The following is a 25,643-nucleotide window of genomic DNA, read 5'->3' as shown; positions in this document are numbered from 1 at the left end:
TAAGATTAAAAAACCAATAACTTAAACTATATTTTAATCCCTGTTCTGTGTTACATATCTAATTTATAGGGTATTAAAATGGCAAACAGAAAAGTAACTTAAACTAACAGCTGGAATCTAAGTAAACTGCTAAGATAAATGAATAAATAAGATAAAGTAAGTAAATATAAATGAAAATAAAATGAAATTTTCATATAATTTAAAATCTTAAAGTCATTATGTTAGGTTAAAAAGGATAATCACAAAATATTTAGATCATTCATAAGATAAAATACTACAACATTAGTTCTTTTTTTTTTTTTTTTTTTTTGAGACAGAGTCTTGCTCTGTTGCCCGGGCTAGAGTGAGTGCCATGGCGTCAGCCTAGCTCACAGCAACCTCAAACTCCTGAGCTCAAGCGATCCTCCTGCCTCAGCCTCCCGAGTAGCTGGGACTACAGGCATGTGCCACCATGCCCGGCTAATTTTTTCTATATATATTTTTAGTTGGCCAGATCATTTCTTTCTATTTTTAGTAGAGACGGGGTCTTGCTCTTGCTCAGGCTGGTCTCGAACTCCTGACCTCGAGCGATCCACCCGCCTCGGCCTCCCAGAGTGCTGGGATTACAGGCGTGAGCCACCACACTGGCCTACATTAGTTCTTAAACATAAGTTTAAGCTTATACCTTGTTATCTTTCTATTCAGGAATGCTACTAAAATTGACTAACAATTCAAAGTTACTTTAACTTCCTAGGTTTTTCTAAGAGTTGATATTATCATCCATATATGTAATTAAAACTTCTAGATGAAAGGAAAATAATTCTATACAAAAATTTTTAATAAAAATATTATAAGTATTTTGTCAAAAGATAATTTTGTCTAATTTATTGATTTTTGAAACTACTTTAAAATTCAATATGTAAATGGTCATTAAAAATTAAATGGATATAAAAGTTAAAGGTTATAAAAGGTTTATAAAAGTCTTAACTTACAGTCAAGTTGGTTAAAATTAGATGGATTTGTTTATAAGATTTTATTAAAATTAATGTTATCATTACACTAATATAATGAAATTTGGTTTTCTCTTTTAAACTAGATTTTCATATGACATTAATAAAAATAATAACAAGATTTTTCATCTTTTAATAAACTACAAAAAGAAAGGGAAGAAAAGAAAGACACAGATTCAGCCTCTTTATCAACTTGTCCTTCAGTCTGTCTATTGGGTCTTATACTTATTTGAGAAACTGAGTTTCCTCTCTCTCAAAGAATAGGATTTTTGCATTTAAAAAAATATATATATATATTTGGCCGGGCGAGGTGGCTCACGCCTGTAATCCTAGCACTCTGGGAGGCCGAGGTGGGTGGATCACTCGAGGTCAGGAGTTCGAGATCAGCCTGAGCAAGAGCGAGACCCCGTCTCTACTAAAAATAGAAAGAAATTATCTGGCCAACTAAAAATATATATAGAAAAAAATTAGCCGGGCATGGTGGCGCATGCCTGTAGTCCCAGCTACTCGGGAGGCTGAGGCAGGAGGATCGCTTGAGCCCAGGGGTTCGAGGTTGCTGTGAGCTAGACAGACGCCACGGCACTCTAGCCCAGGCGACGGAGCAAGACTCTGTCTCAAAAAAAAAAAATTTTACTTATCAGTTTGGCTATAATTTTATAGTAACCTACAATCTTACTTCATGACGGCAAGTGCCTTATGATGTACAATTCATGACTTCCTGCTTTTTAGCTTTCACTAAAATTTAAAGTTACTAAAAATAAGAATTCTACTCAATGCATGTAATTATATATATAAGGTAAACCAAACATCTTTAATAAGAAAAATTATTTAAAAAACAGAATGTATTCCTATTAAAATATGTATAACTTTGTCTAATTCAGAGGTTATTTAAAGGTTAAATCAAAATAAATTTAGAAAAAAAATAAAAACAATTCTGCTTGTAAGTAAGAAAAAGATGTAAAAAGACAATGAACATAGAAATATATTTTTTTGATAAGACAGATTAAACAGAAAAAATAATGTAAAGAAAGGATCTTACATGGAATTTTTTTTTTTTTTGTCCTAAAATAGCTATTTAGAAAAAGGGAATGTTAGAACAAAATAGAAAGTTTTTGGACATATTTTGTAGATAAGTGTATGGTACGTACAGATTGGAATAAAACTTATTAAAAAATTTTGACGAAAACAAAGATTTCTGTTAATAATTTGCTCTTAATGAAATGACATGATGTACTCATTTTGATTCTATAACATGTTTCCCTTTTAATTTTAAAAAATAACACGCTACAAAAGGTTTTTCTTTAATTTTGGTAATTAACCTTAAAGGAACAAAGATTTTATGCTTTGTCAGACAATTCCTATGCTCTCTCTAGTTTGAAAAACTAAACTTTAAAAGGGTTAAGATTTACACCCATATAACTTTATCACCTTTAAAATCTTTTGATGACTATCTCTTGGTTAAATAAATGACCCTTATTTTATGGTGGTTTGTGATTATATATGAACAAATGTTTGAAATCTTTGATATTTGACAACCTTTCCAAAACTGAAATTCTAAATCCAGCCTTTTGAGCTTAAACTAGCTTTTTATATATTAGGGCCACTAAAAGTCTAAGACAGATTAGATTTATTTAGTATGTCAAAACCATACAGGAAACATTGTCAAACATGAAATGGCGTTTAACTTTCTTTGGGCTGTGTTATCAATCTATATTCCAGTATAGTAAAATATTGACGTGCCTTGGTGTGTGTATTGGTAATAACTATGATTATTATGTAAGTTGCTATATGCCACAAAAATAACCAATTTGGCTTATCAATTGTCGCTAACCATGGCTAGTCCAAGTTCTATCATTAGAAAATCGGTATTTTACTTTAATTCATCTCAAAAAGTGGTTCTTTCTGGCCAAGTCCAAAGGTGGCTTCTTCCAGTAAAATCATGGAAAGGACTGATAGATCCACTTGAGTACTGGTTTCTGATAATTTAGGAGATTATACGCCATTGGACTAAAACAAAACAAACTTCTAGGACTTTAATTTTAGTTAAAAAACTGATATGACCACGAGTATAGCTAACTCAAACTTATGAGACCGAACTAATTTTCACAAAGAGACTCTTTATTTAAATATTACTAATTCTTTTATTTTCCAGAGTCCTGACAAATTTTAAGTAAATAACAAGTTTCCCTAATCTCTGGGACCTTAAAACCATGGAATCTGCCAAAGTCCTGTTCAAATATCCTCCCTCTAGGCCCAGGGACTATTAGGGAAGGGGGGGGGGGCGTGTGAGATTGTAAGGGCCGATTCTGAGGGATAGAATTAGCTTAGACCCTCCAGATCAAGGAGGGGCACACAGAAGCCTAAAGTCATAGACTTAGAACTTCCTGAGTATAATTTCTCTCAGTTATAGCTTTACACAAAAGGAAATATAATGAGTAATTTATCAGCCACCTTAATATAAATTACTAAAGAGACTAAAATATTGTGACACAATAAGTCCTAAATTCCCTCACCTTAAATGTTAATACTACTTACATTTGCTAGAAGTCTACCACTAAGCCCAAAAATACAGTAGTTCAACGCTTATAGATAAATTACTTTTGTAGCCTTGCCTTTGACATTTTGGATTTTACTCTTATGTCACCTAGAGGGTTTTAAAATGTTGACGAGCGCCTGTCCCCCTCCAGCCCTGTTTGGCCTAAAATATTTAACTGGCTGTAAGCCGCCTTTTGGCTCTTCAGTCCTCTCCGCCACAAGGGTCCCACCGAGGGACTGGATGGACCCAGGGCAGGTACCCACACCACCCTGGCAACGGATGGGACAAAATAAGAGTTTGGCCATAGATGCTGTCTCTGACATATCTTGGCCAAAAGGGTGCAATTGTGAACTAAAATAAGATTTTAAGGCTCACCCTTCACTGGCTGACTGAATGGACCCTGTCGTGGCCAAAGAAACATCCTAGAACTAAATTGCCTGCCAGGAGGAGGGAGGTGAGACCTGCCTCACCATGCCCCACTCCCTTCTTGGGGACATCCTTTATAACCCATTAACAGGCCTAAGGTTTGCAAGACAAACCCACAGGCCCTCAATTTACACAACAAATCTATGTCCAGTGGCTCATCTCTGAGAAACACCTCCTTATGTTAAAACATTCCAAGCCTTTAGACAAAGCTTCATGTCTTTAACCAATTACAAGCCAGAGAATCTTTAAACCCACCTATAACCTACAAGCCTCCACTTCAAGATGGCCCACCTTTTCAGGCCAAACCAATGTATGAGTCCCACGTATTGATTTAGGACTTTACCTGTCACCCCTGTCTCCCTGAAATGTATGAAACCAAACTGTGACCCAGCCACAGGGAGTCCACTTGCTCAACGCCTCCTGGGCGTGGCTCGGGGTCACAGTCCTCAAATTTGGCTCAGAATAAATCTCTTTAAAATTATTTTACCGAGTTTGGCTTTTTTTCTGTTGACAATGGTAACTTGGTAACTTGCATTTTTGTTAGTGAAACTAGGCAAACACATGTAACCCACGGAATCCAAAACACAGACATGCTGAGGAGGGCCGGAGGTGACGCGGGAGGGGGTGACACGGGAGGAGGTGAGGCGGGAGGAGGTGGGCCCGAGGAGCAGACCCTGGGCGGCGACTCCGCGGGGGCGCACACGCTCTCTGAAAACCAGAACCTGGTCTCAGTTCAGAGCTTCATCCCGCACGTGCAACGACAGGACAGGGGCGCGAGGGAGGACAGCCTCGCGGGAGCCCCGGGTCTGGCTCAGCTCGGAGACGCGGAAGGCACCGCTGCACCAACAGTCGCCTTGGCTGGACGCTTGTCTCTGCGGCAGAGAGTGCGGAAGCCTCGGGCGCGGGGCTCCCAGGGCTGCGCTTCTCCCGCCCACGAGACCCCTGCAAACGCAGCCCAGGGGGTCTGACTCCCGCCGTCAGCCAGGGGGACGCGCTGGGACCACGGATGCTGTGGGACGGACAGCAGCAGAATGTATTCGCTGGGCAGGACAACGCGGCGAAGGAGAGGACGGAGACTTCAGCCAAGCCCGTCCCCGTCTTGGCGAATGCAAAAAGCAGCAATGGGATTTACGCAAACTGGAGGCTCAGGTGCCAGTGCTGAGGGAAGACAGCAAGTGAGCAGGACAAGGCGAAGGAGGTGGACCGGTCTGGCCAGTGACAAAGGACATTGGAAATAAGACCCTGTCTGGTGACGAGTGGAAAGAGCAGGAGGAAAGCCGGACACCGGGGAAGGCAGGGCGGGAGCTGGGGAGAGCCGAGAGGCACCCCAGAGCAGGGGGGACTCTCAGAGCCGCAGGGACGGGCGGAGCAGGAGGGCCGGGAAGGGACAGCATCTTGTCCCCAGGGTCCCCGGCAGACGGAGCCCGGTGCACCCCCAGCACTCGTCCCGGAGCCGCCCCGCAGGGCCAACGTCTCTGGCTCTCGGTGCCGACTGACACGTAGACAGTCTCCAGTTATTTTGGGATGGGGTTTTTGAATTGTATTTTAAAACGCTCTTCCTAGCCTAGTACTTTGGCAATTACTTTTGGAGCGGATTGATTTGGGCAGCATTCAAAACTAGCCAGTCGTCTGGGGGCAGACAGACTGGTCTCCGTGTCTTACCGCTAGCGGGAAAGCCACCACCACGGGACCCCCGGGAGGGAGGAGCGGCAGGTGACCCAGCGGCAGGTGACCCAGCGTCTCCCCGCAGCCGACCTGCGCTTCCGTGACGAAGGCGGCTGAGAAACGGCTCCAGACGCTCGAACGTCCACACCTCGTGGTGAAACTGCCACAGCGAAGCCTCGGCCACCAGCAAGGTGTATTAGGTGTCCCTTAAGCCAGGGCCAACATAGAAAGTGTGCGTTAGGAACCCTCAGCTTACCTACGTGGACATTTTACAAGCAGCAAGAAGCAGAGCGGGAGGCGGACCTGGGTCCGAGCGCGTCTGAATTCTGCCTCAGTCCTCGCAGCTGGCCGCAGGGGACCTCCCGGAGCCAGACCAAGCGCGGTGGACGGTCCAGACAAATCCCGGGAAATGGCGTTGCTGACCACACCGCAGGGCGGCGGAGACACGGGGCCCGGGAAGGGCAGGGAGCCTGCGGATTTCATGCTCGTACAAGGTAAGGGTGAAGCATGTCGTCTGAAGCAGCACAGAGATGCTGTGGAAAGTTGTAAGCATAAGGGGACCCACTACACACAGAACATGGCAACGACAACAACAAGACGGGAACTTTCTTGGAAGTACTAACATAAAAATTGGTAGACCAAACGGATCTATCGTAACAATAAACGTGAGTGGTCCTGACTTGCCTGTTAAAAGGAAGAGACTTTCAGACTGGATCACAAAACAAAACCGATTCTACGTAGCTCCTGAGTATTGCACGTAAAATGAGAAAAGGCAAAAAAGCTTGAGCAAAATCTGGGGCAGGCAAGCTCAACTCTCCCTCTGTGATGACATTCAGGCTCCGGGCCGGGGACAGACGGTTCTCCGGGATCCCCTCCCCACTGTCCCAGTCCTCTTAGGAGGGGCCGAGGGGGGGAGGGAAGGCTGTCAGCGTTCCCCAGGAGCGTTTCGGGGTCGCCCCTTGTCCGCTGTCTCTCTGGATTCTAGGAGACTCTCTGAGGGAAGGTGCTGTTGTCTGTCATTTGCAGTCGCGGGGACTGGAGGCTCAGAGCACGTGAGTACCCTTTCCGAGGTCACTGCAGTAGAAGGGGAGCTGGGCTTGGCCGCGGTTCTGCAGACCCCAGAGCCCCGGCCTTCCCGCGACTCCAAGGGGAGCAGACCAGGCCCGCCTGCTGCGGGTGCCCCAGGGAGCTGGCGCGGCAGAGCGGGCTCAGCGCTGCCCACGGCAAAGCCGCTGCCCTCGTGGGCAGCGCGTGTCCCGTGGGGGCCGGCACCCCGCATGTCTCTGCAGCGGGATTCTTCCTGCTCTGGGACCTGAGGGAGCCGTGCGCCCAGTTCTGGCCCGTCCTGAGGCTGCGCCCCGAGAACGCGCCCTCTGGGGCTCAAGGTCCTCAGGGGCCTGCCAGGGGCCCGGGCCGTCTGCGCTGCTCCCTGCCCGTCTCCATCCGCTGGAAAGTTGTGGCCAAGGAGCCATGGGAGCAGCGGGCGGAGTCAGAGGGGGCAGAAGCTCAGCGGCCAGGTGCGGGCAGCCTCAGGGCAGAAACGGGAAAGCCCTGGCACAAATGCGCAAGGCGACGCAGACCGACAGACGCAAACGGCATGCACAGGCCCTTCTGTGCCAGCGAACCCCGACTCCCCGCGGCCCCCATCTAGCCGCGGGCCCGTGACACCCGTGTGCGCTCCCGGTGTCTGCTCCTGGGGTGGGCGGGGGCTGCCGCGGAGGGAGCCCAGCAGGGGCACAGCAGAGCCGGCCACACATGGGGGACCCTGGTCCGTGCCACCCACACAGCGGTGCAGGACGACACTGAGAGGCCAGCTGTCCCTGAAAGGCGGGGACAGCTCTGCGAAGGCCAGGTCCAGTCCCAGGCGGGCCTGGTAGGACGCGCTGGCCGGCGAGAGCCGAGCAGGACCCTCTGCAGCCCGGCTGGTCCTCGGAAGTGGGAGGAGAGGCCGGGCTGAGGCTGGGGCCAGGCAGGCAGGGCGGGTGCCCGCCCCCCACAGTCGGGGACCAGGGGCAGGAGCAGGTGCTTCCTGGGGTCTGTGCGTCCCCCACCTCCTTCCCCGAGCAAGGACAGGGGAGGCCCCAGGGCTGAGACCGTAGGAAGAAAAGCCTTGGAAAGGGGCTGGACTCGAGGAGCCCCCTGAGCTGTGCACCCCGGCGAGTCTGAGGGCCGGCGGACAGCAGTGCTCCCCCAGACAGCAGGACCCCAGCCCAGGAGGAGGGGGTGGTGGACCCCTCCCCACCCCAGGGCCCCAAGCCCAGCCGCCTCCCCCGCCCACTCCACACAGGTCAGACCCAGACCACCCTCCTCTCTCAGCCCCTCCCCAGGGAGCCTCAGCCACAGGGTCCTCAGCCCCGCCCACCACCTCCTCTCACCTGGGGCAGGTACCGCCCGCCTGCAGGTGACTGGCCAAGCCTGCAGAGCCTCCCTGCCCCCACCCACCTGTCACTTTGGGTGTCCCTGTCTTGCCACACCCCTCGGGAGTCCCTAACCCTCTCTCCACAGCCAGGCTTCCCCCAGACTCCCCGGCCCCAGCTCACGTTGTGCCAGAGGGAACCTTCTAGAGTGAAACTCTAAACAAGCCCCCCACATCCTCCAGCGCCTCCGAGGGCACTTGGCCACATGTGGCTGCAGCCACATGGACCTGCCTGCTGTTCTCCCTCGGGAGCCCCTGGGGCTGTTCCCCTGCCTGCAGCTGCACCTCCCCCCCCACAGGTCTTGCGCCCCTCCCCCAGCAGGACTCCAGGCCCCCAGCCTCCTGGGGAGGCCCAGGCCCGGGGATTCCCAGAGGGGTGAGTGCAGACACCCCACAGGGGAGCCGGCTGGGGCGGAGGGCGGCCTGCAGGTGGGGGTCCTCCCCCTTCCACTGCTGCTGCCCCGCCAGGACCATCTGCCGCGGTGCAGAGCCAGCTGGGTGCCGTGGAGAAAGGCCTCTTCTCTGCACAGCGCGGGGAGACGGGGAGACGGGAGAGACTCTCAGCTCGGCCTCCCTGAGGTTCTGCACACGGGCTTTTTAGGGATAGTTTGGTAGGAGAGGGATTAGGCAATGAGGTTCATTAACTGGGGCAAAATTTTCGGGGTGTAGAAGCCTTCTTGCGTTGTTCGGTCCCTGGGTGGCAGTTCCAGCTGAGTGGGTTCCTCGGTGCGGGCCGCTGGCCCAGGCGGGGCCTGGAAGAAATCTCAGAAACTACCCCTGGGTTTCCAAAAGGTGAGACGCTTCATGGCACCAGCCGTGTGGCTACAGAGTGGCAGTCACAGACAAGCAAACCGTGGCTAAGTGTCACCGTCACTTCGAGCCAGGCCTGTGCCACAGCTCTCGCCCTGCGCACCGTTACTGATTTGTGTGAGAGGCTGTTTCGGGGCCACCCTGCCCCTCCCCCTGCACCCATCAAGGGCACAGCTGAGACCCCCGGCCAGGACTAGAAGCTCTGAGGGCCCGGGAGGCGGCCCAGCGCTCCTGGGCGCGTGGAGAGCCAGGCCGGGCTGCTGTGCTGGGCGAGACCCCTGCTCGCCAGGACCACCCTGTGGGTCGGACAGTGAACAGGTGGGATCCAATCAGGCCTGCCCGGCTCCGCAGACAGGAGCAGAGAGAGAGACTCGGCCGGAGGGGCACCATGGGGAATCACCTGCCTTAGGGGGCGGCCCCTCGAGGGTGGCCCGCACCCACCACCCTGGGGCCCTGGCTGTGCGCTCAACCCCGCCCACAGGCTCCCTTTGTGCTGGGGTTTTGGCCACGGTGATTGACAAGTGTACAAAGCACCTCACCCACCCCTGCTTGGCCTGGGCTCCCTGCGCAGGTTTCTGCGCCCCAGCTCAGGGCTGGCTGCACCTACGCTCACCTGGAGGGCTGGCACCAGGGCACCCGGTCTTCAGCGCACAGTGGGCAGCCAGGTGAGCTGAGCCAGGCCAGCTGGGGACAGGAGGTCAGGGAGGGAGGGGAGGAAGCGTTTTTGTGCAGAAGAAGCAGGAGGGCAGAGGCTGTGCTACTGGATCTTCGGTCAGTGGGGCCAGGGCACCGTGGTCACCGTCCCTCGGGTGAGTGCCCTACGGCCCCTGCCAGCCTCTCCGCCCGGCAGCAGGCCAAGTCCCCAGGGTCCACAGCCACCACCCCTGGGGTCTCCGCCATCCCTGGGGCCCTTAGCCCCGGGGTCAGGCTGGGTTTGCCCCATCAGGGCCCTGCCCTGAGTGGTGACCCAGCCTCTAGCGGGGAGAGAAGCCGCAGGGACAGGGCCTGGCAGGAAGGAGAAGTTGTGGGCAGAGCTGGAGCCCGGCCCCCAGTCACCGTCACCTGCCCGCCCCCCCAGCCCTGGGGCCGTGCTGGGTGCAGGACTCGGCCCGGCTGGCGCAGCGGCCCACACAGGTGCAGGTTCATGTCTGGGCGGGAACGGGGGCTGGGTCCCTGTGCGATGCCTTGGATCTCTGGGGCAAAGGAACCCTGGTCACCGTGTCCTCAGGTGAGATGGCTTTCTTCCCGCCGCCTCTGTCCTGGAGCTGGGAAAGGCTTTTCCACGGGTTCCTTGTTCTGTGGAGCCAGGGTTCGGGGTGGGGTGTTCTGCAGGGGGGGTCTCCACGGCAGGGTGAGGGTGGACAGAGCCCTGCCCATGTCTGGGGACGCGGGGGCCTCAGGAACAGGGCCTGCAGCTGGCGGGCAGGAGGGTGGGGTTTTTGTACACCCCCTAGCGGGGCCCCTGGCAGTGTGACTACTTTGAGTACTGGGGCAAAGGGACCCTGGTCACCGTCTCCTCAGGTGAGTCCTCCCTTCCTTCTCTCCCACTCAACTCTGAGGGGTTTTTGCCGCATTTTGGGGGAAAATAAGTGTGTCTTGGTCTCGGGCCAAGAAGGACTGGGGACAGTCTAGGGGCTCAGGAAGGGCCACCGAGGGGCCGGTGGCTCTCGGGGCACAGGGCAGAGGCTCCAGACCCTCCCCCTGGACTCGGCAGCCAGGGGTCTCTGCGGCCCCTCCTCACGCCCCACCAAGGGGTCCCAAGGACTCAGCCGGCACCGGTTTTTGCCAAGTGCCTGGCACAATCGTCACAATGTGACTCCTGGCTTGACTTCTGGGGCCAGGGCACCCCGGTCACTGTCTCGTCAGGTGAGCCCTCGGGACACTCGGGGTTCAGGGTCGTGGGGTCAGTCACCAAGGCATTCTGGAGGTTGGGAAAGGGGGCTGAGGACAGGGGCCCCCACAAACGGGGGCTGGAGAGGGAACCTCTCTGTCCCCAAGTCCGGCCCAGGTATCTTTGGGTGGTCCGGGGTGACCGCTCTCTGCTCTGCGGGGGTAGGGCGGCAAGGCTGCTGCCCACCGTGAAGCACCGGCCTCCCGGGGCCACTCAGGCCCGTGTGTCAGCGTCAGACTCCCCGGGCCGGCAGGGGCCCGGCTGCGAGGGTGGCCCAGGAGGGGGTCCCAGGACCCTCTGGCCCAGGCAGGGAGTGACGTGGGCAACAGCCGAGGAGACCGTGACTCGGGCAGTTGGCTTCCGTGTGGTGCCCGGAGACCTGCAGGTCTCTGGGCGGCCGGGGAGATGCCAGGCAGGGCGCCAGAGGTTTTTGTGGGGTGACAATGGGGATTCCGCCATTGTGACTACTATGGTATGGACTACTGGGGCAAAGGGACCCTGGTCACCGTCTCCTCAGGTGAGTCCTCCCTTCCTTCTCTCCCACTCAACTCTGAGGGGTTTTTGCTGCATTTTGGGGGAAAATAAGTGTGTCTTGGTCTCGGGCCAAGAAGGACTGGGGACAGTCTGGGGGCTCAGGAAGGGCCACCGAGGGGCCGGTGGCTCTCGGGGCACAGGGCAGAGGCTCCAGACCCTCCCCCTGGACTCAGCAGCCAGGGGTCTCTGCGGCCCTTCCCCACGCCCCACCAAGGGGTCCCAAGGACTCAGCCGGCACTGGTTTTTGCCAAGTGCCTGGCACAATCGTCACAATGTGACTCCTGGCTTGACTTCTGGGGCCAGGGCACCCCGGTCACTGTCTCGTCAGGTGAGCCCTCGGGACACTCGGGGTTCAGGGTCGTGGGGTCAGTCACCAAGGCATTCTGGAGGTTGGGAAAGGAGACCTGCAGGTCTCTGGGCAGCCGGGGAGATGCCAGGCAGGGCGCCAGAGGTTTTTGTGGGGTGACAATGGGGATTCCGCCATTGTGACTACTACAGTATGGGTTACTGGGGCAAAGGGACCCTGGTCACCGTCTCCTCAGGTAAGAACGGCCACTCCACGGCTTTCACTTTCTCCTCTTGCCTGGGGGGTTTTCTGAGCATCTGGGGCTGGTCCTTGGGACCTGTCCCCGAGGGGACCTGGGTGGGCCGGCCAGGAGGAACGGGGACCCGGGGACTTCGGAAGCCTCCATGGATTTTCCGAGGCCTTTGGAAAGTGGGAGTCACATGGGCATGTCTGGCGGAGGGACTGAGCCCCTGGAAGAGGGGCCGGGGACGGGGGTGACATGTCGGGAGGTGCTAGCAAGGCCAGGACTCCGGGCTGGCGGGCAGCCCGGCCACGGCGGCGATGCTGAGTTGTTGGCGCGAGAGGCGGTGGAGAAGCGTCTCCCGACAGTGGTGTTTGCAGCCACAAGACCTGGCGTGTGGAATGCATGGCGGAACATTTTCTTTAAAGTGCTGCTTGGTTGCATCTCAGATTCTTTAGTGCTTGGAGGACTGTCTGAGTGCGTGAGCCCAGCGGGGAGGGTCTTGGTCTCAGCCAGAGTGGGGGGCGCTCAAGGAGCCCCCGAGAGGGCGGCTGCAGACCTGGTGGGGACTCGGGGCCCGGAGCTCAGTGCTGGGGGACGGCTTCCAAGAGGAAAGCCTTGTCCCGCAGGGGCACGCACGCTGAATGTTAGAGACCTGTGATCTTGGCAGGGGCTCCCGAGAAAAGGGCTGAGAAAATTGTGACTTTTCAAGTATAAATACTCTTGTTAAATGTCAAAGTATTTAAAATTCTTATCATCACTGAATTGACAAGGGTGATCCATGTCTTTCTGGCCGAGGCTGCTGCGGGCTTAGCCGAGAAACAGCAACGCCGTGCTGTGGTCCCCGGCGCGGGACTGAGTTTTGACAATAACAAGTCAGGTTCATTTTTTAGATGGACTGAGTGAGGCTGGGGACAGATGGAGCATGACAGTCAGGACGCCGCCTGCGGGCTGGGACACCTGCAGCAGGTGGCAGGAAGCAGGTCACACCGAGAGTCTATTTTAGGAAGCAAGAAAACACAATTGGTAAATTTATAGCTTACGGTTTTGAAGAAGTGGTTTGCGAAGGCTTTGCCCAGCCCACAGATCTGAAAGTGTTCCTCTGGGCAAAACAACACCTGGCTCCTTTGCATTTCTAAAATAAGGCAAGGCTGGCAGAAACTGGAAAGCTTCCCTTTTTGACTACTTGAATTGAATTTTTTAATCTTAACTTATCAACTTCCAGTTTGTTCAGATTGAGCTTCTCAGCTTCTAAATTGTGTTCATTTTTAGAGTGAGATGTTTAAGAAATTAAACAGTCTTGGGGGAAATTTATTGATGTATTCATAAAACTTTTTAAATTACTGTGTTATTCCTTCACATAACAATTAGTCGCAGACCTCTTTCGAATACCCCAAAGCATTCTTTTACTTTGATTTTTCTTTTTAGTTATTATGGGCACACAGCAGTTGCCCACATTGAGGCATTCTTTTCACAGTGGCTGAGTTCGCAGTTTTTAGGTTTATCAACCTCCTCTCTGTGATTTAGAAGAAACACGGTGACGTTCTGAGACAGTTGCCTGCATTTCAGTCTTTTTCAAGACCAGTTTTCAAGTAACCGCTGTAGGATAAACGTCAGGCGAGCCGTGTGTGGCTGTCCGGCGCTGTTTCAGTTAGACCCGTCAGCTGGTGGAGTGACAGCAACTCGGGCAGATGGCGGAAAGAAAGGGGCTTGGGAGCAGCTTAGAGGGCGGCTCCTGCGATGCTGGGCCTCTGAGCGGTCGGCGCGCCCTGCCCCTGCGGGGGCCGAGCAGGCTGCCACCAGGCCTGGCCTCGGCCTCGGGTCTCCGGGGCCCACGCGGAGCTGGGAGCCTGCGGCGGTGGCTCCGGCCACCGGGCCGACTGGCTGTCCGTGAACCGGCTGTTTCTCACTGACCAGGAGGGCTTCCTCCGCGCCGAGACCCCACAGGACTCTCCGGTGACGCGGTAAGAAAGCGGCAGCCGCCACTGCCCAGTTTGCTTTTCTGAAAAGTCTGTGTTTGAGGTTCTGTTTCTGCGTGAGTGGTTGGTCTCTACTGCTTGAGGAGGAGAAAGAGGCTTGTTCCCGTGAGTCCTGCGAGTGACCACGGCCTGGGTCCCTCACGGTTCCCTTTTCCCACCGAGCGTTTCAAGGACACTTTGGCAGGAGCTGCCGTGTTGCCTGGGAACTGCTGACTGCGTGGCTCGTGGGGACTGAAAACACGCAGGCGGCACACGCGTGGTCCTTATTTGAGCTGCAGTGAGCTTTGGCTTTTAGGCGGTCGCGGTGCCCCGGGGTAGCCCGGCCTTCCCAAGCACGATTTTGCCTGTCGCATTCAGATAAAATGCCTTTGCCGGTCATTTCTAGTGCTGATTTTTACCTAGAGATCATTTGAAGCCAGGGGCTTATTTTAGACTCAGAAGAGGGTAGTTCTGGCCGGGGCCTGCCACAGGGGGTGCAGCTTCCTGGGAGAACGTCCCCGACGCTCTCCTGTCTCAGTGCAGGGCGACCCTAAGGCAAGAGCAACTTTCATTTCTATCATAAGAAAGGCTCCCAAACTCTTAACTTAAATCTCAAGATGTCTTCATGACTTTAAAGTTGCCAGGAAACATTCTACCCAAGCAGGGGAGGGCGGTAGGGACGGGAACTGCTCTGGGGCCGACACCGCAGCCCAGGCTGGGTGGGCCTGGGACGCGGGAGCCCACCGCAGGGAGACGGGAAGGACGGCAGCTGGCCGGGCCTGGCAGGAACCTGGCAACCAGGTGGCTTTAGCTCAGGCAGAGGGGCCTGCCGGGCCGCCGCTCTGCAGCCACTACCGTTCTACCTGCTTTCAGGAAAGGACGAGGGTGGGCAAAGCCGGCTTGAGTAGACCTGGAAGAAACAGGACTGGGCCGGGCTGAGCCGAGCAGGGCTGAGCCAAGCGGGGCTGAGCCGGGCTGAGCCGGGCTGAGCCGGGCTGAGCTGGGCCGGGCTGAGCCGGGTTGAGCTGGGCTGGGCTGAGCTGAGCTAGGCTGAGCTGGGCCAGGCTGAGCTGGGCTGAGCTGGGCCAAGCTGGGCCAGGCTGATCCGGGCTGAGCTGGGCTGAGCCGGGTTGAGCTGGGCTGGGCTGAGCTGGGCTGAGCCGGGCAGGGCAGGGCTGGGCTAGGCTGAGCTGACCTGAGCTGAGCTAGGCTGAGCTGGGCCAGGCTGAGGTGGGCCGAGCTGGGCCGAGCTGGGCCGAGCTGAGCCGAGCTGAGCCGGCAGGCTGAGCTGGGCTGAGCTGGGCTGGGCCGGGCAGAGAAGGGCAGGGCTGAGCTGAGCTGGGCTGAGCCGGGCCGAGCTGGGCCAGGCAGGGCTGAGCCGGGCTGAGCCGAGCTGGGCTGAGCTGAGCTAGGCTGAGCTGGGCCAGGCTGAGCTGGGCCAAGCTGAGCCGGGCTGAGCTGGGCTGAGCTGGGCTGGGCTGGGCAGAGCTGAGCCGGGCAGGGCAGGGCAGGGCTGGGCTAGGCTGAGCTGACCTGAGCTGAACTAGGCTGAGCTGGGCCGGGCACAGCCGAACTGAGCTGGGCTGAGCCGGGCAAAGCAGGGCCGGGCTGAGCCGGGCAGGGCAGGGCTGAGCTGAGCTCGGCTGAGCTGAGCTGAGCTGGGCTGGGCCGGGCAGGGCTGAGCTGAGACGGGCTGGGCCGAGCCGGGCTGGGCCGGGCTGGGCCGGGCTGAGCTGAGCTGGGCCGAGCTGAGCGGGGCTGAGCTGGGCAGGGCTGAGCTGGGCTGGGCCTGGCTAAGCCGGGCTGGGCTGAGCTGGACTGAGCTGGGCTGGGCAGGGCTGAGCCAGGCTGGGCCGGGCAGAGCCGGACTGAGCTGGGCTGAGCCGAGCAGAGCAGGGCAGGGCTGAGCTGAGCTGGGCTGAGCCAGGCTGAGCCGGGCAGGGCTGGGTTGGGCTGGGCTGAGCTGAGCTGGGCCGAGCTGGGCTGAGCTGGGCCGAGCTCGGCTGAGCTGGGCCGGGCAGGGCTGAGCCGGGCAGGGCAGGGCAGGGCAGGGCAGGGCTGAGCTGAGCTGGGCTGAGCCGGGCCGGGCTGAGCTGAGCTGGGCTGAGCTGAGCGGGGCTGAGCTGGGCAGGGCTGAGCTGGGCAGGGCTGAGCTGAGCTGAGCTGGGCAGGGCTGGGCCGGGCTGGGCTGAGCTGGACTGAGCTGGACTGCGCAGGGCTGAGCCAGGCTGGGCTGAGCTGGGCTGGGCCAGGCTGAGCTGGGCTAAGCTGGGCTAAGCCGGGCAGGGCTGAGCTGGGCTGGGCCGGGCTGGGCCGAGCTGGGCTAAGCTGGGCTAAGCCGGGCAGGGCTGAGCTGGGCTGGGCTGAGCCAGGCTGAGCCAGGCAGGGCTGGGTTGGGCTGGGCTGAGCTGAGCTGGGCTGAGCCGGGCTGAGCCAGGCAGGGCTGGGTTGGGCTGGGCTGAGCTGAGCTGGGCCGAGCTGAGCCAGGCAGGGCTGGGTTGGGCTGAGCTGAGCTGAGCTGGGCCGAGCTGGGCCGAGCTGGGCAGGGCTCAGCTGGGCAGGGCTGAGCTGAGCCGGGCTGGGCTGGCTGGGCCGGGCTGGGCCGAGCTGGGCCGAGCTGGGCCGAGCTGGGCTGGGCCAGGCTCAGCCGGGCAGGGCTGAGCTGGGCTGGGCTGAGCTGGGCTAAGCTGGGCAGGGCTGAGCTGGGCTGGGCCGGGCTGGGCCGAGCTGGACTGAGCTGGGCTGAGCTGGGCAGGGCTGAGCTGGGCTGGGCTGAGCTGGGCTGGGCTGAGCTGGGCTAAGCTGGGCTGGGCTGAGCTGGGCTGGGCCGGGCTGGGCCGAGCTGGACTGAGCTGGGCTGAGCTGGGCAGGGCTGAGCCGGGCTGGGCTGAGCTGGGCTAAGCTGGGCCGGGCAGGGCTGAGCCAGGCTGGGCTGAGCTGGACTGAGCTGGGCTGGGCAGGGCTGAGCCAGGCTGGGCTGAGCTGGGCTGGGCCAGGCTGGGCTGGGCAGGGCTGAGCTGGGCTGGACTGAGCTGGGCTAAGCTGGGCTAAGCCGGGGAGGGCTGAGCTGGGCTAAGCCGGGCTGGGCTAGGCAGGGCTGAGCCGGGCTGAGCCGAGCTGGGCTGAGCTGGGCTGGGCTGAACCGAGCTGGGCCAAGCTGGGCTGGGCTCAGCTGGGCTTGTCCGGGCAGGGCTGAGCTGGGCTGGGCCGGGCTGGGCTTACCTGGACTGAATTGGGCTAAGCTGAACTGGACTGGGCTTAACTGGGCTGAAATGGGCTAAATTGGGCTGAATTGAGGGGAGCTGGGCTTAGCTGAGATGGGCTGAGCTGGGCTGGGCTGAGCTGGACTGGGCTGAACTAGGCTGGGCTTAGGGAGCTGTGCTGGAGTGTCTTGGCCGACACTATGCTGTGCTGTTCTTGGTGATCTGGCTGGACTGGGCTGCCCGGGTTGGCTACGTCTGCACAGGGCTCCCCACCACGCCCAGCCTCCCTCTGACCTCACAGGGGCCTGAGGTGCCTGGTCAGAGGACTCCGGGGGGCTGCAGTGAGACTGGGCTGGTGCAGCCTGGCTGGGGGAGGGCTCCCCTCCACGTTGGCCGCCTCGTGTGGCTCCCAGCTTCATGTCAGGACACGGAGCCTGGCCCTCCATGTGCTCGGGGCTGAGCGTGCCAACACCGCGGCTCCAACGCCGCCGTGGAGGGAAGGCGGAGCCGGCGCGGGCCCAGCAGGACGGCAGCCAGATCGGTGGGGACAGGCGGGCTCCGTCCGCCTGCTCCCAACCCCCCAGGCCTGCCCGGGCACTCGGAGCTGTGCTCTGCAGCAGGTGGGGGCTCCCCGCCCCCCAGCAGCCGAGTACGAGGACCCCGGGCCGCAGACACTGTCTGCCCCGTCACCCGGGCCTCTGAGGGGCAGCCGTGGGGGGGCGGGCGCAGAGAGAGACCCCTGCCTGGCCGGGCCCGAGGGCACAGCTCCTCACCCGTCCCCTTCTGTCCCCCCGCGTCCTCAGGGAGCTCGACGCCCCCGTCGCTGTTCCCCCTGGTGTCCTGCGACAATGCCGTGCTGGACACGGTGGTGGTGGGCTGCCTGGCCCGGGACTTCCTGCCCGACTCCGTGTCCTTCTCCTGGAACTACAAGAACTCATCCGCTGTCAGGAGCGTCAGGACCTTCCCGTCCGTCCTGAGGGAGGGCAGGTACATGGCCACCTCGCAGGCGCTGCTGCCCTCCAAGGACGTCCTGCAGGGCTCAGACGACCACGTGGTGTGCAAGGTGCGGCACAGCAACGGCAACAAGGACCTCAGCGTGCCGCTGCCAGGTGAGAGCGGGTCGCCCCACCCTCCCAGAGGCCGGTGGGCGTGGCCGGACCCCGGGCCAGCCAGGGCGGGAGGAGCGGCGTGGGGGCCAGCCAGGGCGGGAGGAGCGGCGTGGGGGCCAGCCAGGGCGGGAGGAGCGGCGTGGGGGCCCGCCGGGCTGACTGCCTTGTCCCCTCCCAGCAGTGCTGGATGATCAGCCCCCCACTGTGAGCGTGTTCATGCCACCCCGAGACGCCTTCTCCGGCACCAGCACCCGCACGGCCAAGCTCATCTGCCAGGCCGCAGACTTCCGCCCCCGGCAGATCACCGTGTCCTGGCTGCACGAGGGGAAGCCGCTGGCGTCCGGCTTCACCACGGGCCCGGTGGAGGCTGAGGCCAAAGGGTCTGGGCCCTCGACCTTCAGGGTCACCAGCATGCTGACCATCCGGGAGAACGACTGGCTTAGCCAGAGCGTGTTCACCTGCCGCGTGGATCACAGGGGCCTGACCTTCCTGAAGAACGTGTCCTCCATGTGTGGTGCCAGTGAGTGGCCTGTCCCCCAGGGCAGCATCCCCCCTCGCTTCACAGACACACCCCCATACACGCGCACACATGCACGCACACATGCACGCACACAGACATGCACACACTGACGCATACACACAGGCATGCACACAGGCATGCACGCACATACATGCACATACGCATGCACACAGGCATACACATGCACACAAGCATGCACACAGACATGCACGTACTCACGCATACACACAGGCATGCACACAGACATGCACACACTCATGCATACACACAGGCATGCACACAGACATGCACACACTCACGCATACACACATGCACGCACACAGACATGCACACAGGCATGCACGCACACATGCACATACGCATGCACACAGGCATACACATGCACACAGGCATGCACACACACATACACATGCACACAAGCATGCACACAGACATGCACGTACTCACGCATACACACAGGCATACACACAGGCATGCACGCACACATGCACACACATGCACACACACATGCATGCACACACATACATGCACACATGCATGGACGCACACATACACGCACTCACGCATACACACAGGCATGCACACACACACATACACATGCACACAGGCATGCACGCACTCATACACACACACACACACACACACATGCACACTCGGGTCCTCTCGGGTCTGGCAGATGCCATCCGACACGCCATCTGCTCTCTGACCTTTGCTTCCCCAGGGCAGGGCGGGCGGGGCCTGCAGTGGGACCCCGGGACAGGGGCGGCTGCTCCCTCACCTGGACCCACACCCGCCAGTCCCTGAGACCAGCGCTCTCTCATCCCAGGTCCCTCCACGGGCATCCGCGTCTTCACCATCCCCCCCTCGTTTGCCAGCATCTTCCTCACCAAGTCCACCAAGCTGTCCTGCCTGGTCACCGACCTGGCCACCTACGACAGCCTGAGCATCTCCTGGACCCGCCAGAACGGTGAGGTCCTGAAAACCCACACCAACATCTCTGAGAGCTACCCCAACGCCACCTTCAGCGCCCTGGGCGAGGCCAGCATCTGCGAGGACGAGTGGGACTCCGGGGAGAGGTTCACCTGCACCGTGACCCACACGGACCTGCCCTCACCGCTAAAGCAGAGCATCTCCAAGCCCCAGGGTAGGCCCCCGCCCGCCCCCACCGCGCCCCTCCCCCTCCGCCTCCCCCGCACCTGCCCCCGCCCCCCGCCCTCACACCGCCTCTGCTCACAGGCCTGGCCCTGCACAAGCCGGACGTCTACCTGCTGCCGCCGGCCCGGGAGCAGCTGAACCTGCGGGAGTCGGCCACCATCACCTGCCTGGTGAAGGGCTACTCCCCCGCGGACGTGCACGTGCAGTGGATGCAGAGGGGGCAGCCCGTGTCCTCGGACAAGTACGTGACCAGCGCCTCGATGCCCGAGCCCCACACCCCGGGCCTCTACTTCGCCCACAGCTTCCTGACCGTGCCCGAGGAGGACTGGAACTCGGGGGAGGCCTTCACCTGCGTCGTGGCCCACGAGGCCCTGCCCAACAGGGTCACCGAGAGGACCGTGGACAAGTCCACCGGTAAACCCACCCTGTACAACGTGTCCTTGATCCTGTCCGACACGGCCAGCACCTGCTACTGACCACACTGGCCTGCCCGCCAGCCCCGGCTCTGGGCTGCCGGTCGCTCTGTGTGTGCAAACTAGCCATGTCAACAGGGTGAGGCGTGCATCTTATAAAAATTAGCAATAAAAAGATCCTTTCAAAAGACACTGGTCCTGAGTGCACGACCCTCTCGCCTGTCAGGGCTGGGGCTGCGCTGCGCCCCCCCGGCCCCCGCCCCCGCACACCACCCTCCACCACAGCCCCACCCTGCCTCGCCCCCTGGCGCCTCTGAGCAGCCTCGGGAAGCCCTGCACGCCTGGCAGAGCCCAGGCACGCCGTTCCTCCTGCTGCTTCCAGAAGGACAGCTGACAGCAGGGCCACACGGGCACAGACAGCACACTTGCACACGGGTGGACACGCACACACATACGTACATGGACTCACGTGCACCTACACACGTGCATGCCACAGACACAGACATGAGCATGCATGCAAACATGAACGCATGCACACAGGCACCACGCATGTGCATGTGTGCACACATGCAGGCAGCCACGCACGCACAGGCCAGCCTCACACCCCTCTGTCACGCAGGGCCTCTGCCCGCAGCTCCATGCTCCCGTGTCCTGCTCCCTGCTCCGCGCTGTCTCCATGGCTTCGTGCCCAAGGCTCTGCTTGTCCTGTCTCAGCCTGGAGAAGCTCCCACCGGCGGGCCCCGCCTGGGCTCTGGCCAGGGCCTCCATGCCCAGGCCCAGGGCAAGGGCTCAGAGAGCCTCACTGGGCCGGGCCGGCTGCAGCTGCCCAGGGAGGCCCAGGCCTGTGCTGCGTGGGGTGGCCTCCTGGTCCAGGCCCTTGCGGGAGGCAGCAGCCGCCCAGCACTGCCTGTGAACACAGCCAGGGTCCCTGCCGTGTCCTCACGGAGCAGGTAGTGTCCGAGCATGAGCCCCAGCGGGCAGTGGGCCCCCCGCTCCTGTCACCAGGGGCCCCAGGAGAGGAGGGTGAGTGAGGCTTCCCTGCAACCCCCCTGTTCCCAGCCCAGGGCAGGGGCAGCTGCTGGGGAAGGCCACGCCCCGGGCAGGGAAGGCAGGGCCCAAGCAAGGTCTCCACACCCAACAGACAGCACTCACCCCCGCTGGGTTGTCCCCGGGACCCTCCCCACGCTCTTGGCCCTGTGGGGGCCTAAGCTCCAGGTGCCCCCACGAGCCCATCTGTGCAGGACTGCAGACCCCCAAATGCCCTCACCCCACGGCGAAGCACAGGTGTCGGTCAGCCTCAGTCCCGAGGGCCATCCTGAGACAGCCCCACTGGACTCGGCCCCCAGGGGAGGGGAGGAAGTGAGGAGAGGGCACCTCTCAGGCCCAGGCACCCCACTTGCCCCCCCCAAGCCACAGGGTGGGCGGCCTCGTTTCCTGCTTCAGCTCAAGGCAGCCCTGGCTGTGCTGCCTCCTCCGCCAGGAGAGCCCAGGACACACTGGCTGCCTCTTCTGGGTCCCAACCCTGCTCCCCTCCCCCCTGTGTCCGTGTGCTGCATCTCTCGCGCTTGCTCTGCCACCCAGGGCTCCTGGGACAAGACTTCAGGGTCACAGCCCTGCTCAGCCTTGGCCCGAGCCCAGCCCTGCACCAGGCTATTGGGGACCCTGCCCATGCTGGCCCCAGACTCTTACAGACCGAGCCCTGGAACTCCTGGCCCCAAAGGCAGACAGCAGCAGGAGCTCACGCACACCACGCACACGATGCCCACACCATGCACACAGCACCCACACCACACACACGATGCCCACACCGAGCACACAGCACCCACACCATGCACACGAGGCCCACACCATGCACAGGAGGCCCACACCATGCACACAGCACCCACACCATGCACATGAGGCCCACACCACACACACGATGCCCACACCATGCACACAGCACCCACACCACACACACGATGCCCACACCATGCACACAGCACCCACACCACACACACGATGCCCACACCATGAACACAGCACCCACACCATGCACACAGCACCCCCACCATGCACACGAGGCCCACACCATGCACACGATGCCCACACCATGCACACAGCACCCACACCACACACACGATGCCCACACCACACACATGATGCCCACACCGTGCACATAGCGCCCGCACTGAGCACACAGCACCCACGCCATGCACACAGCACCCACAGCATGCACACAGCACCCACGCCGTGCACACAGCACCCACGCCGTGCACACAGCACCCACACCATGCACACAGCACCCACACCACACACATGATGCCCACACCGTGCACATAGCGCCCGCACTGAGCACACAGCACCCACGCCATGCACACAGCACCCACACCGTGCACACAGCACCCACGCCATGCACACAGCACCCACACCGTGCACACAGCACCCACACCATGCACACAGCACCCACGCCGTGCATGCAGTGCTCTAATCATCCCCTTTTTCTGCCCCTCCCTTCCACTGCCCGCAACCCACCACTCTGAGTGCCGCACGGCTAAGAGGCCAAGCGAGAACAGTTACTCCTCCTGCTCAGGCCCTGGGGGGCTGCTTTGCTGGGGCCGTCACTGCCACAGGCCCGGCCATGGGCACCCACTGGAGCCTAACCCTCTCCCTCTGTCTCTGTCCCCTTGCAGAGGGCGAGGTGAGTGCTGAGGAGGAGGGCTTCGAGAGCTTGTGGACCACTGCCTCCACCTTCATCGTCCTCTTCCTCCTGAGCCTCTTCTACAGCACCACTGTCACCTTGTTCAAGGTAGAGCAGCCCGGGGCCGCGGGGCTGGAGGAGGGCGCCTGCAGGGAACATGGCGGCATGGAGCGCCGCCTGGGCTGGACGTCCGTCCCGGGGGCCCAGGGATCCCACCTCGCCAACCTGGCCAGGTCATCCCCAACTCCCATCCCAACAGTGGGAAAAGCCATCCACTGCCTCTGTCGCCTGCAGGTGAAATGACCCCCACAATGCAAGAACGTCGGAGACCAAAGACACGGAACCAGAGGGGCACCGCCTCCGAGCCGGGGCCGCCCGGCCTGCGTGTCCCATTGGCTTGTGCTGAACTCCCGCCACGCCGCCTGCAGCTGTGAGCCCTACACGCAGGCTTCTCTCTAACCAGCTGGACGCCCACGGGTGCGGGGCTGCGGCCTGGGGTCTGCCCAAGCACTGCTTTGCCGTGCGCGCTTGTTGCCCTACAATAAATGTGTATTTTATCTTGCGAAACTGCTTTCTCGTGGAGGTTGTTTCTTTCTTTTTCAAACCGTTCGTGCTGCTTGGGCATCTCGAGGAGACCCTAACTGCAGAGGGAGCCATGGGAGAGGGGCTGTCTCCGCACAGGCCGGTGGGACGATGCTCTCGGGAAAGGGCCACGTCCACAGGCCCAAGTCTTCACGGGTGTGGGCGTACGCTGCCAGGGCTCAGGAGGTGCAGGCTGACCCCCCAGGGAGCTCGTGCGCCCCGTGTGTGCAGCGTGAGGGGTGTCGCGCTCTGCAGGAGCTCAGGGGCCAGGCGGCTGCCGCAGCGGCCAAGCATGGGAGAGTGGAAGTTGGAGCGGAAGTTCCGGGTGAGCCAGCCAGCGTCTGAGTAGTTCCAGCATCTACAGGAAAGCACGGTAGACCGGTGGGGGCGGCGGGGCCTTGAACAACAGGCATTTACTTCTCAGGCTCTGCAGGGGGCAGGTCTCAGATAAAGGTGCCAGCGGATTCTGTGCCCGGCAAGGTCCCCTTCCTGGTTGGGACACGGCGCCTCCTGGCTGCATCCTCCCGTGAGGACAGAGGGTGAGCGCGCTCTCTGGGGCCCCTTTTATAACAGCTCCAATTCCACTCGCCAGGGCTCCTCCTCGGACCCCAACACCTCCCAGGGGCCAGCACCCAGCGCCATCCGTGGGTGAGGACCCCCACGTGTGACTTTGGGGGCACAAGCACGCAGTCCACAGCTGCCATCGGGGGAGCTGGGTCACGAGGCAGGCACAAGACATCGGGGGCACATGTCGGGGGCTCGCTGGCCATGGTGTGGATGGGCAGGAGGCGCACAGGCCAAGGGCAAGGCCCGGCCAGCTGGAGCTGCAAGGACGGGGTGCAGGGTGGAGGTGGGAGGGGAGAGGAGCAGGCCAGAGGGTCTCCCAGAGCCCGAGGCCCGAGAGCCGTGGTGCAGGAAGCGTCCAGGGTGGCGTCTTGGGGAGGGCGCCTGCGGGGGCCCCAGGAGGCCATTTCAGGTGCTGAAGGGGAGCCTGGCGCTCGCTCTGGGCCACCCGTCATGAGGGTGTCTGGGGGCCTCTGGGTGCAAATCGTGTCCCTGCCACTAAATGTGCACTCCACGAGGACAGGGCCCGGCCCACGGCATCCCTGCTGGACGCCCTGGACTGGAAGAGGGAGTGGCAGCTGGAGCTGCCAGGCGGCCCTGGTGGAAATGCCCCTCCAGCCCTGGGCTCCCAGCGGGCTCCTCCTGGCTCCTCCAGCTCCTCAGGTTAAATGGAGCTCGTCAGGGGCTCAACCTCCCAGGCTGGGGGGGCATTTCCACGGCCCAGGGTGCAGGGTGAGGGCTGACGAGACAGCCAGTGGGGAGGCCTCGGCAGGCCGCGGGCTGCAGGCTCAGGGTGACACCTGCCACACCTGGGACACCTGCGGCACCTGGGACACCTGGGACACCTGGGACACCTGGGACACCTGCGGCACCTGGGACACCTGCTGCACCTGGGACACCTGCGGCACCTGGGACACCTGGGACACCTGCGGCACCTGGGACACCTGGGACACCTGCGGCACCTGGGACACCTGGGACACCTGCGACACCTGGGACACCTGGGACACCTGCGGCACCTGGGACACCTGCTGCACCTGGGACACCTGGGATACCTGTGGCACTGGTGTTGCAGCCCGATTACAGAATGGGGGATGAACACATAAGGAAACACACAGACACACAAAGACACACACAGACACACAAAGACACACACAGACACACAAAGACGGTACAAGACTGCAGCCCCGAAAGCACCAGTCGCTTTATTTTTATACTCCTTTTGTCCAGCAGCTCCTTCCTGGTACGTGACTATCTTTAGAGCCCTGAGGCGACATGTTCCATTTCTTATGGAAATTGCTCAAGGAAGGCAGACGTTTGCATCTTAACCTTTGGACCTCATTACCCGTGCAGGACAATGAGACACGCCTTGGCTTGTGTGCAAGACCTAAGGCCCTTGGCTATTTGCCATAGGGAACAGTGTGTCTATTCAATAGACCATTGACCTTTAGCTCCAAGGAGCATTCAGCAGTCAACAGGCCGTGTCTGTGTCCAGACCTATTGACTTCTGGCCTCAAGGGGCGTTCTGGACCTATTGACCTTTGGACCCAAGAAGCACGTCCAGCTTCGCTGACTCTGGGCTCAAGCCAATTCTTACTCAGGGAGGATCCCTACATCTCCCCCTCTTCTTTTAAGTTTGAGATCGAATATGCTCAAAGACCGTCATGATAT

At 59.3% G+C, this 25,643-nt stretch overlaps 1 gene segment (V, D, J or C); it reads left to right on the top strand.

Moving 5' to 3' along the window:
• LOC138397063 (immunoglobulin heavy constant mu-like) overlaps positions 1-23,155 on the top strand; it is an 87,663-nt gene extending 64,508 nt beyond the window's left edge. Inside the window, 7 exon segments of the C gene segment in view lie at positions 10,312-10,363; positions 17,759-18,064; positions 18,243-18,584; positions 19,411-19,728; positions 19,821-20,153; positions 22,822-22,937; positions 23,124-23,155. Of these exon segments, the coding sequence occupies positions 10,312-10,363; positions 17,759-18,064; positions 18,243-18,584; positions 19,411-19,728; positions 19,821-20,153; positions 22,822-22,937; positions 23,124-23,132 (1,476 nt within the window).
• The last annotated feature ends 2,488 nt before the right edge of the window (positions 23,156-25,643 follow it).

Source organism: Eulemur rufifrons, chromosome 2, assembly GCF_041146395.1.
Source record: "Eulemur rufifrons isolate Redbay chromosome 2, OSU_ERuf_1, whole genome shotgun sequence".
Classification (NCBI taxonomy): Eukaryota; Metazoa; Chordata; class Mammalia; order Primates; family Lemuridae; genus Eulemur; species Eulemur rufifrons.
This window is presented reverse-complemented; position numbering and strand designations above follow the sequence as displayed.